General features: G+C 45.5%; 1 protein-coding gene across 1 annotated transcript in view; it reads left to right on the top strand.

The window, feature by feature from the left end:
* Positions 1-12,835, top strand: part of paxip1 (PAX interacting (with transcription-activation domain) protein 1) — a 54,349-nt gene that overhangs the window by 29,896 nt on the left and 11,618 nt on the right. The window contains exons 13-18 of the mRNA XM_061731503.1: positions 21-142; positions 252-436; positions 1,838-1,881; positions 1,988-2,055; positions 4,888-4,993; positions 8,982-9,150. Coding sequence (XP_061587487.1) covers positions 21-142; positions 252-436; positions 1,838-1,881; positions 1,988-2,055; positions 4,888-4,993; positions 8,982-9,150 — 694 coding nt within the window. The remainder of the gene's footprint in view (positions 1-20; positions 143-251; positions 437-1,837; positions 1,882-1,987; positions 2,056-4,887; positions 4,994-8,981; positions 9,151-12,835) is intronic.

Below are 12,835 nucleotides of genomic sequence, written 5' to 3'. Positions count from 1 at the left end.
CACCCCCCCTCTCTCCTCAGATCATCTCTGTGACGGGGTTCGTGGACGCCGACCGGGACGACCTGAAGCTGATGGTGTACCTGTCCGGGGCCCGGTACACCGGGTACCTGTGCCGCAGCAACACCGTGCTCATCTGCAAGGAGTGAGTCGTACGTCAGGTGACCCGTCTGGTCCCACATCTCACCTTCAGGCTGCAGGGGTCCACCATGTGACCGCGGTCCTGATACCCTAACCTAACCCTGTCTCCCCAGGCCGGGGGGGCTGAAGTACGAGAAGGCCCGGGAGTGGAAGATTCCCTGCGTCAACGCCCAGTGGCTCTGCGACGTCCTGCTGGGGAACTTCGAGGCCTTGAGGCTGATCCAGCACTCCAGATACTCCACGTTCAGCCACCCAGAACCGCTGCAGCCCAACGCCCAGCTGGTCCAGAACCTGCTCGGTACGTAACGGTCCAGAACCTGCTCGGTACTTAACGCCCAGCTGGTCCACATGACAAATTTAACAGCAGAAGGCTTGCACATGTGTGTGTGTGTGTGTGTGGGGGGGTTCTAGGGGTGGGGGTATCCCGACACAGTTCCCCAAGTGAGCACCGCGGCCAGTAAGTCTGAACTTCTCTCAGAGCTGCTCCTCAGCCAATGTCCTTGATGTTATCAGACGGCTCGGTCAGTTCTGATCCAGGTCCACAGATGTTCCTGAGAGGGGAGGGTTAGTGGGGGCAGAGTCACCTTGTTTACATTCCACCAGGGAGATTGTGACTTTACATTCCACCAGGGAGATTGTGACTTTACATTCCACCAGAGAGATTGTGACTTTACATTCCACCAGGGAGATTGTTACTTTACATTCCACCAGCGAGGTTGTGACTTTACATTCCACCAGGGAGATTGTGACTTTACATTCCACCAGCGAGGTTGTGACTTTACATTCCACCAGGGAGATTGTGACTTTACATTCCACCAGGGAGATTGTGACTTTACATTCCACCAGGGAGATTGTGACTTTACATTCCACCAGAGAGATTGTGACTTTACATTCCACCAGGGAGATTGTGACCAGAGCGATCGGCCAAACCGCCCTGTCAAGGCCAGATTATAGAATCAACAATTATATTGAAAACAGACTCAGTAATTTTCCGTCTGCCTTCAGTCTCTGGTTCATCAATGGCGACTCCAATCAGACGAATTTGTAATCAATTCCCGCGAAGCCGAGCTTCCAACTTCTCCAGGGTCTTATCCATCTTGTCAATGAACTCAAAGACGCCGCCAGCCTGAGATTCTGTTCAAGAATCACATCCAGCTTACGGCTTTGCTCCCCCAGCGTTAAAGTCTGAGTGTTGATCACCTTGCTTGATCCTTCAGCCACGTCCGGCAGCTCTGAAAGAGCCAGAACAGCTGTCGACCACTTACGCGTTTGTCAGTAGACCAGGAATCCCCCTCCTCCGATCAAGAGAAATCCTGTTATCATAAATCCAATTATGAAGCATCTTCAACGTCCTCGACAGACAGAATCACCAAACACAACGGTTTCCAATATTTATAGGAATCCATTGTGTATCCAGCAAAAAACATCCCATCGGGGCAGGAGGGCTCCCTTACCCCCTGACTTCTCGTCGCAAAAATTTGGTCAATTGTGCTGAGAGACCAGTTAATCAATTCCATGATTGTAGAGTTTGGGAGGAGTGAAAAGGAGAGACTCTGAAGACGAGACAGGACAAAAGCAGTAGCAGGGCAGATAGGGAGGGAGAGGAGCAGAAAAGCGTCCAAAGACCACCCTGATTATAGACCACCCTGAATATAAGACGCCCCTCTCTTTTCAAGACTGAATTTTGTGGTTGTTCCAGGTGCCTGGAGAACCCCGGTGAAGGTTTCTCCGGAGGCGCTAGCGGTGAGTTCCCACCTCCGTCACCAAACATGGACACGGGCGGCTAGCAGCTAGCGGCACCTACGGGTGGCTAGCACCTGGTTGAACCTTCTCCCCTCTCTCCTGGTAGGGTCTCCAGCTGCTCCAGAAGCAGAAGAACTCCGACTCCGCCAACTCTCCTGCCAGCAAGAAGGCCAGGTGAGATCCTAGCGTGAGGTCCTAGCGTGAGGTCCTAGCGTGAGGTCCTAGCGTGATGTCCTAGCTTGAGGTCCTAGCGTGAGGTCCTAGCGTGAGGTCCTAGCGTGAGGTCCTAGCGTGAGGTCCTAGCGTGATGTCCTAGCGTGATGTCCTAGCTTGAGGTCCTAGCGTGAGGTCCTAGCGTGAGGTCCTAGCGTGAGGTCCTAGCGTGAGGTCCTAGCGTGAGGTCCTAGCGTGAGGTCCTAGCGTGAGGTCCTAGCGTGAGGTTCTAGCGTGAGGTCCTAGCGTGAGGTCCTAGCGTGAGGTCCTAGCTTGAGGTCCTAGCTTGAGGTCCTAGCGTGAGGTCCTAGCGTGAGGTCCTAGCGTGAGGTCCTAGCGTGAGGTCCTAGCTTGAGGTCCTAGCATGAGGTCCTAGCTTGAGGTCCTAGCGTGAGGTCCTAGCCTGAGGTCCTAGCCTGAGGTCCTAGCGTGAGGTCCTAGCGTGAGTTCCTAGCGTGAGGTCCTAGCTTGAGGTCCTAGCTTGAGGTCCTAGCGTGATGTTCTAGCGTGAGGTCCTAGCTTGAGGTCCTAGCGTGAGGTCCTAGCGTGAGGTCTTTTGAAGAATAATATGATATTAAACCTTTTTTAGAAGAACGAGTCAAATTCTAAGGCAGGAGAAGCAAAGCATTCTCACAACACAATCAAATTCAAGTGTTATGAAATTGCCAGCGTTCCTAAACATCTGTACAATAACCTTCCCAATAACCCCTGCTCACAACCACACAGCGGACTTACCTAAAGTTTTGGGATGACGTCAACCGTTCTCTGGCACTCCAATTCACAGACTTTCAACAACAACCCAGCAACGATAATTTGGGATTTTTAAAAGGACCCCTTACCTCTGAATAATTTGGATAGAAGTGACTGGTGTGTCGTTGGTCTGGAAAAAGGAGTTTCCATCGAAGGTCTATTGTCATCCGGGTCACAGCACCAAATTGTTGAAGAATAATATAAAATCCAGTTGAGAAGTCCGCTGTGGTGTAGAGAGTTTCAGTCTGTGGTGTAGAGAGTTTTAGTCTGTGGTGTATTTAGTTTTATTCTGTGGTGTAGAGAGTTTTATTCTGTGGTGTAGAGAGTTTTAGTCTGTGGTGTATTTAGTTTTATTCTGTGGTGTAGAGAGTTTTAGTCTGTGGTGTAGAGAGTTTTAGTCTGTGGTGTACAGAGTTTTAGTCTGTGGTGTAGAGAGTTTTAGTCTGTGGTGTAGAGAGTTTTAGTCTGTGGTGTAGAGAGTTTTAGTCTGTGGTGTAGAGAGTTTTAGTCTGTGGTGTAGAGAGTTTTAGTCTGTGGTGTAGAGAGTTTTAGTCTGTGGTGTAGAGAGTTTTAGTCTGTGGTGTAGAGAGTTTTAGTCTGTGGTGTATTTAGTTTTAGTCTGTGGTGTAGAGAGTTTTAGTCTGTGGTGTAGAGAGTTTTAGTCTGTGGTGTAGAGAGTTTTAGTCTGTGGTGTAGAGAGTTTTAGTCTGTGGTGTAGAGAGTTTTAGTCTGTGGTGTAGAGAGTTTTAGTCTGTGGTGTAGAGAGTTTTAGTCTGTGGTGTATTTAGTTTTAGTCTGTGGTGTAGAGAGTTTTAGTCTGTGGTGTAGAGAGTTTTAGTCTGTGGTGTATTTAGTTTTAGTCTGTGGTGTAGAGAGTTTTAGTCTGTGGTGTAGAGAGTTTTAGTCTGTGGTGTAGAGAGTTTTAGTCTGTGGTGTAGAGAGTTTTAGTCTGTGGTGTAGAGAGTTTTAGTCTGTGGTGTAGAGAGTTTTAGTCTGTGGTGTAGAGAGTTTTAGTCTGTGGTGTAGAGAGTTTTAGTCTGTGGTGTAGAGAGTTTTAGTCTGTGGTGTAGAGAGTTTTAGTCTGTGGTGTAGAGAGTTTTAGTCTGTGGTGTAGAGAGTTTTATTCAGTAGCCGGCGGTGAGCAGGACCAGCACAGAGCGTGTCTGAGTTGGTGTGCTGACCCAGAGTGGTTTGACAACAGGGCTTTTATACAAAAAGTTCAAAGCACAGACGGCAAGAATCAACAAACCAAAGGTGAAAGACGAAGCAATTAAAAGCTATTTCCAGTCAGATGTGATGGTTCAGTTGGAACTAGCCCATAGTCAGTCAGGAAGTCCATCATGTGGCATTTCCCTGGTTCAAGTCTTCGTCTCTGCAGGGGTAGGAAGCCGAAGCTACTTCCAACGTGTCAGCAGGGGTGTAGGAAGCTGGAACTGGCGTGACAATGTGTCTCAACAGGTTCTAGCGTGAGGTCCTAGCCTGAGGTCCTAGCCTGAGGTCCTAGCGTGAGGTCCTAGCGTGAGGTCCTAGCCTGAGGTCCTAGCCTGAGGTCCTAGCCTGAGGTCCTAGCCTGAGGTCCTAGCCTGATGTCCTAGCCTGAGGTCCTAACCTGAGGTCCTAGCCTGAGGTCCTAGCCTGAGGTCCTAGCCTGAGGTCCTAGCCTGAGGTCCTAGCCTGAGGTCCTAGCCTGAGGTCCTAGCCTGAGGTCCTAACCTGAGGTCCTAGCCTGAGGTCCTAGCCTGAGGTCCTAGCCTGAGGTCCTAGCCTGAGGTCCTAGCCTGAGGTCCTAGCCTGATGTCCTAGCGTGAGGTCCTAGCCTGAGGTCCTAGCCTGAGGTCCTAGCCTGAGGTCCTAGCCTGAGGTCCTAACCTGAGGTCCTAGCCTGAGGTCCTAGCCTGAGGTCCTAGCGTGAGGTTCTAGCGTGAGGTCCTAGCGTGAGGTCCTAGCCTGAGGTCCTAGCCTGAGGTCCTAGCGTGAGGTTCTAGCCTGAGGTCCTAACCTGAGGTCCTAGCCTGAGGTCCTAACGTGGTTTTTCCCTAACAGGCTGGAGGAAATCACGTCCCCCAGTAAGAAGCTCCTCCCCCCAGACTCCGCCCCCCTGGTGATGTTCACCGGCTTCGAGCCGCTGCAGGTGCAGCAGTTCACCAAGGTGAGGCTTTACCGGACCTGGTCCTGGACCGGGACCGGGACCAGGACCTCCACAGGTCCGGTTCTGATTCTGCAACACCAGTACTGGAGTTGAGGGGGGATGAGGGGGGATGGCATCCCCCCTGAAATAAAAACGGTCCAAATCATCCCCTGAAATAAAAACGGTCCAAATCATCCCCCCTGAAATAAAAACGGTCCAAATCATCCCCCCTGAAATAAAAACGGTCCAAATCATCCCCCCTGAAATAAAAACGGTCCAAATCACCCCCCCTGAAATAAAAACGGTCCAAATCATCCCCCCCTGAAATAAAAACGGTCCAAATCATCCCCCCTGAAATAAAAACGGTCCAAATCATCCCCCTCTGAAATAAAAACGGTCCAAATCATCCCCCCCTGAAATAAAAACGGTCCAAATCATCCCCCCCCGAAATAAAAACGGTCCAAATCATCCCCCCCTGAAATAAAAACGGTCCAAATCATCCCCCCTGTAAAACTGCCATCCCTCCTTTCCATCCCTTATGTCATTTCATCAATTCATGTGCTTTTACTGCTATTTCAACATTTAGAGTCATCACCAGAAAAATAACACCAGAAAAATGTGACAATTTTCACCTGTTTCAAGTAAATTTTCACTTGAAATAAGTAGAAAAATCTGCCAGTGGGACAAGATTTATCTTCTTATTACAAGCAAAAAAATCTACTGACCCGTACTAGGGCTCAGAAATCATATATCCGCTCATCTTTCAACAAAGTGTGACCATAAAATGTATATTTATATTGTGAGTAGATGTATGTGATGGAAAAGATCAATATGCATTTATTAGTGCTATTTTAACGTTTTGTGCTGCTGCTCTATCTCCCCCACAGGAAGGGTTGTGTTCAATGACGTAACGTATTAATCAACGTTTCCAAACAGATCTTTCAGACCTCATCCCTCCATCTATTTAGTTTCTATGAAGTGTTAATGTGGTTTATAATTAGTTTTAATATGGCGTGACTTCCAAACAAGAACAATAAACGATTAATAAAACATGCATGATATACACTCACTGAACAGAGATTGTGGGGAAACATGCACATTTCTCGCTAGAAAATGTCATCAAACCACTTTTAAATTGACGTATTTGCATTTTTTATAAAGAAGAAAGAGGAAACGGCTGGCGGTGATCAGCTGCTCTGAGCGTCACATGGAGCCGCAGACGGGATTACACTGGAGCAGAGGTGGAAAAAGTACAAAAATATTGTACTTAAGTAAAGTCTGTAAGTCTGCTTGAAAATTACTTAAGTAAAAGTAAAAAAGTACCTCAAATTAAATATAATAAAGTACCAAAAGTACATGGTGTAAAATGTACTTAAGTACAAAAGTACAAAGTACAAAGTACAAAATTATTTTCAAAAGGATTGCAAAGAAATGAAGAATCCAAGAATTTGCTTACAACTCTAAATAATGGTGATATTATTCTGACCCCTTTAGCGTTTGTTTCCATTACCCCATTTTAATTTCGTCGGCTGCCGCTCAAGGCTGATTTATGGTTCCGCGTTACACCAACGCAGAGCTACGGCGTAGGGTATGCGGCCTTACGCACCGTACGGTGCGCTTCGCCGCGTACCCTACGCCGTAGCTTACGGCGTAGGGTACGCGTCTGCCCCAGGTGTCTCGTCACGGAGCCGCCGCCGGGCAATCACGGGCAATCCACGCGCCCCCCTTCCTTCCCGTCCGCCTTATGGTTCCGCGTTAAATCGACGCACACCCTACGCCGTACCCTAGGGCGTAAGGTGTGCGTTGCCCAGGGCTGGACTGGGACAAAAAATCGGCCCGGGCATTTTGAGCCTAGACCGGCCCACCAGGTATTGATGAGAAAATAAAGCCTATGAATGAAAACAAACGTTCTTGTGACACCGCTTGTACACTGTCTTGTTGGTGTGTATGTTCTTGTCTAATAAACCTAAACCTACACCATCCCCCCAGTCCCGTTATAGATGTACTTAGTACTGTTTCTGAGTAGACCAGCAAACCTGTATGACAAGCCGTTTTAACATTTAATAGCTAGACTGGATATGTGTTGCAGATATCTGTAATTCAATTCCTCCTAGTCAAAAAGAACATTTCAGATATCTACAATGATATATTAACCCATTTTAAACAGGGGGAACACATTCTGACAGCGTGAAATACTGCTGTCAGAATGCGTTCCCCCTCTGTTTATCATGAAGGGATGCTCACACATCTTTCAAATTCATACTGCTGACTTCTTTCACCACCACAGAGTCCTGTGATTTTCAGGCTGATATCATCATATTTGACCATTTTAAACAGGGGGAATGCAGCGCTGCCTCTGTTTTTACTAACTAATGACCCTGAATTGCCTAAACAGTGGGTACTTCCAATATATGTACACAAAGTCTTTGCTGCGATGGCATCACTGTAGGTAAACATTTCTCCAAAAAGATTGATGTATTATTTCACCCACTCACTAATAATCACAGCATTATTAAAATTTAGTGACAATCAGGAATCCAACCACCACTGTCCCTGTCAAAAAAGCAACTTAAATTTGGAGTTGCTAATTTAGTTTTACAGAATATATAAGATATTGAATATGAACTCATCATTCAAATCAAATCAAATCAAACTTTATTTGTAAAGCACCTTTCATACAAAAAATGTAACACAAAGTGCTTTCCATAAAACATAAACATAAAATGTATTAATGTCCCCCCCCCTCCCCCATCCCCCATCCCTCCTACCCCCCCCCCCCCCCCCCCCCTCCCCGCACACACACAGACAGACACAAGCAGACACATGGTGTAGACATGGCTAGGCACAGAGGATCCAGGTGAGGAAACGGTAACAGGGAGCCGTCCACGCCAGGAGGTCTCATAGCCCGCAGCTACAAGGGGGGGGGCCCACTCTTCCATTTTCTTTAGTTCTTTTCTTTTTTCATCCCCTGATGGAAATTTCCTGATCCTGTCTCGTTCTCTCGACATTGTGTGACAGTTTGTTCCAACTCCACCCGTCTGGATCAGAGCAGCTTGTGTCTGCGCTTGGTCTGATCAGTTGTATTGAACAACAGACACATATATTTATTGATATGCACAGACTAGTACACATTTAGGTCTGTAATGGAACGTGACTGTTGATATTTATAAAAGAAAAAACGAAAAAAAAACGAAGAAAAAAAAAATTTGAAAAAAAAAAATGGCCCATAGCGCAAGGCCCCTTGGGGCGCGAGGCCCCTTGGGGTCGCACGGTTCGCACACCCCTTGCGGCGGGCGTGACTCCAGCCCATAACCAATCTAACTCATCATAACCAATCGGCCAGTGGTACCAGTTGTTGTTAGGTAAAAAACAAAATCAAATGGGCCAATGGGCCTGCCCGGGCCAAAAGAATTTTTTTTTTTTTTTTTTTTTTTTTGGCCCAGCCCGGCCCAACATCCCCATCGGCCCACCGGGCAAATGCCCGGTGGGCCGATGGCCAGTCCACCCCTGGCGTCGCCGCGTACCTTACGCCGTAGCTCTGCGCCGGTGTAACACGGAACCATAAATCAGCCCCTGCTGTGCTGTTCTCACGGCAATAGCCTACATTTTCATTTAATGTAAGACTTTAATTTGTAGCGAGTAACGACGTGTCCAATTTTAAATATAGTGGATTAAAAGTACGATTTTTTCCTTGAAAATGTAACGAAGTAAAAGTAAAAGTACAGAAAAATGAAAGTATCAAAAATCTTACTTAAGTACAATAACGAAGTACTTGTACTTCGTTACTTTACACCACTGCACTGGAGTCAAGAGTATTCTACTGAGAGAGACGCAGATGGGAACCTTTTACGTCAGTAGGTGTCGCTAAAGTCTCCTGACCAAGCGTCGGCTTTTGACCAGTCGGGAGTGAGACTGTTGGTTTCTGACGGTGGTTCTGGTTCTGGTTCTGACTGGTCCTGGTTCTGGTCCTGGTTCTGACTGTGGTTCTGTTCTGGTTCTGGTCCTGCAGAGGCTCCAGGCTCTAGGGGGGGAACCGGCCGACAGCGTCTCCAGAGCGACTCACCTGGTGGCCGGGAAGGTGACGAGGACGCTGAAGTTCCTGACGGCCGTTTCTCTGGTGAAGCACATCGTCTCCCCCGAGTGGCTGGAGGAATCCTGGAGGAACCAGAGGTTCCTGGGTAGGTTTAGGGTTAGTCCCAGGCCAGGGACTTACCTGTCTCTGGCCTGGGACTTTTTAAATATAAACTGAAAACTCATTTATTCAGGGCTTTTAATAGCCAGTAGTTTTATACTTTAGTCTTGATGGTGTTTTTTTATTCTGGTTTTATTCTGTTAAGATGTTTGCATATACACACTGTATATGTACACACACAGGTATATATATATATATATATATATATATATACCATTCACCATTGCATAAATCAAATAAATTTGATTTAGGCTTTTAAAAGAAAAAAATCTTTTACAAAATTACAAGGTAGAAGAAAATATTTATTCAACATAAATAAAAAACTGAACATTTTTTAATTTCCCAGCATTTTTTAAATATTCCAGCAAATATTATACCAGCAAAGAACAATCACTTAAAATAAATAAATTAGCAAAATACATTTTTTGTCCATCTTTGAGCTTACGTTAGGCTTAACTTCATTGTAACATAGGCCTTAAAACAATAATAATGCATTAAAGCACATTGTAAAAAAAAAGTGCAAAATAAGTGGATAAACCCACAACAATGAATAAGTATCCTGGGCATAAGTCTGCTTATCCTACTTCTTCAGGAAAAGTGGCAGGTTCTTCATTATGAACAGTAGCTTCTCTGCTTTCTCACTGGCGAGTCGGTTCCTCCTCATCGATGATATGAGATGCAGCACTAAACAGCCTTTCACTGTCGCTGCTTGTGCATGGAGCAGACAGGTACCTTGGGATGGGGACAACATTGTAGGTTCAGTTGTTTTATCAATGCCTTAGCAATAACAAAATAAAGAAAAAATAAAGTAAAAGGAAATTAATCATTTTCCCATACAAGTAGTCTACCTAATTATTTATATTATTGTTTTAAATATTATTGTATCATGTCTCCATTTCTCTTATGCACTCTTCAGTACTTTTATTTGTTTTATTGCTTTTATGTTAAATATATTATTATTACCTGCGTGCCATCTTTGCCAAGTCAGGAAAGCGGCCTTGATTGGTCCTCCAATATGCGAGAGGGTTCTCGCTCCGGGGGATGGGGACTTCTGACAGATAACCATCCAATTGTTGAGCAGTTGCACTTGTCGTCTGGCTGGCATCTGGGTTGTTTTCATGCAGGATCTCATCGAACATATCTGAGAGTGAGGGCACGCGCACCGCATCTGTACTACGGGCCCTTTTTTCTGCGCTCTCTCCCCGATCTCCTGCGCTGTGCGTCGCGTGACCATCTCCATCACCAAGTGGGTTTCCCAGATCCAGCTCAGCCTGGATCATTTGTTGTGTCGTCTGCTTCTTCCCCATCTCCAAATAATGATTTTTGTATCGTGGATCAAGCACAGTTGCAATGCAGAACAGAGGTTCGGAGTCTGCCTGACTAAAGCGTGTGTTGACAGCCTCTAACAGTGTACGTTTAGTTGTTTTTACTCCGTGGTCTGTTTCAACCTCTTTGCTGAGAAGACGCTTTAGTGCAGCAAGTAAGGGGATAACGTCTGCCGCAGATGCATCAGATGAGCTGATCTCCTTTGTTATCTGCTCAAAAGGGGCGAGGAGAGAGAGCGTGTTCTCAATTAACAGCCACTGGTATGAGGTCAATGTTGCGGGCAGATCAAAATCTGCGACGTACGCAGCCAGGACTCGCTTTTGTGAAAAAAGGCTTTCCAGCATATAATAGGTGCTATTCCACCGTGTACTCGCGTCCTGTTGGAGCCGTTTTGGTGGCATTCCTAACTGCTCTTGGATAGACTGTAGGCGCGAATAAGCAAGTGGAGAATGCTTAAAGTGGCCGACAATTTTCCTCCCTGTTGCTATGACATCCGCTATACTGCGCTGACTTAACACTCCCTCATTGACCGCTAATTGAAGAGTGTGGGCCATGCACCGTATGCCTTTCAGGTCGCTGTCTTCCATCGCTTTTACCATATTTCTTGCATTATCACTGACTACTGCATGAACTTTGGATCGGTCGATATGCCAAGTGTGAAACATGATGGAAAATGTCTCGGAGATGGCTGCTGCTGTATGGGACCCCCTGAACTCTTGTGAGTGAAGCACAATTTTTTGTAGCTTGAAATCTGCGTCGACCCACTGTGCGGTTAAACTCAGCATACTGGTGGGGCTGACATCTGAGCTCCAAATATCTGTAGTGAAGCTGAGGGCTGCAATGTCTGTAGCCAAGAGCTCGTGGACCTGAGTTGCAACGACATTATACATCTCAGATAAGCACACATCTGAGAAATACCGTCTACTAGGCATGGTGTAACGGGGCTCAATGTGCTCTACAAGCCTCCGAAACCCAAGGTCCTCCACAACCGTAAAAGGTTGATCATCCAAAGCGATAAATGCCATTATCTTGGTAGTAATGCCTTTTGCTTTGGCACTGTCAGTGGCAAACTTTTTTGTCTTTTCAAAGACGTTGGCCACGGATGGAGTGACAGCTTTCCTTTTCAGTCCCGTCGTCTCTGTCTCATACGCAGCATGCTGTTCAGGGTGTTTTGATTTCAAATGATAAATCAAACTTGTAGCTGAAAGACTTTGCAGATGTTTCCCCTCTAGATATTTGAGCAGAACATTCATTAAACAGCCATTCTTGTTTTATTCTTTGCCACTCTAAAATACTTCCACACTGCTGACATGTTTGCACCACTTCACTCCACGCTCTAACGTTTGATTTCCTCATCTAAACCTGGAATAGATTGATTTATGTTGTTTTGGTTCCACCTCCTGGTGAATGTTGGTAAAATTCTTATGGGGTTAGTTTTTGGTTGGCCAACGATTTATGTTTGTGGTGCAACAGTTACGGAGCGGCCAGTCTATTTATTTTACAACGCCGTTATTAATTGTTCGGTTTTTCCCACTTATTCCACCGAACACCCAAAGTGTTTTTTTGACATTTTCGGCCGAACAATTTCGGTTACTGAACAATCGGTGCATCACTAATATATATATTCACCTGGAAGAACTGGCTGTGTCCTGCGTGGGAGCATCTGGTTGTGCCTTGTACATTGTTATTTCTGTCTTGAATTAGATTAAATGGTATAATTTTATGGAGTATAGGTGCTTTAGAAACAAAGTACATTTACATGTAGGTGTTTAGGTGCTATAGAAACAAAGTACATTTACATGTAGGTGTATGGGTGCTGTAGAAACAAAGTACATTTACATGTAGGTGTATAGGTGCTGTAGAAACAAAGTACATTTACATGTAGGTGTATGGGTGCTATAGAAACAAAGTACATTTACATGTAGGTGTATAGGTGCTATAGAAACAAAGTACATTTACATGTAGGTGTATGGGTGCTATAGAAACAAAGTACATTTACATGTAGGTGTATGGGTGCTATAGAAACAAAGTACATTTACATGTAGGTGTATGGGTGCTATAGAAACAAAGTACATTTACATGTAGGTGTATAGGTGCTATAGAAACACATTTACATGTAGGTGTATGGGTGCTATAGAAACAAAGTACATTTACATGTAGGTGTATGGGTGCTATAGAAACAAAGTACATTTACATGTAGGTGTATAGGTGCTATAGAAACAAAGTACATTTACATGTAGGTGTATAGGTGCTATAGAAACAAAGTACATTTACATGTAGGTGTATGGGTGCTATAGAAACAAAGTACATTTACATGTAGGTGTATAGGTGCTATAGAAACACAT

This window comes from Cololabis saira, chromosome 10, assembly GCF_033807715.1.
Source record: "Cololabis saira isolate AMF1-May2022 chromosome 10, fColSai1.1, whole genome shotgun sequence".
Classification (NCBI taxonomy): Eukaryota; Metazoa; Chordata; class Actinopteri; order Beloniformes; family Belonidae; genus Cololabis; species Cololabis saira.
Note: the sequence above shows the minus strand (reverse complement) of the source record. Positions and strands in the feature narration are given on the sequence as shown.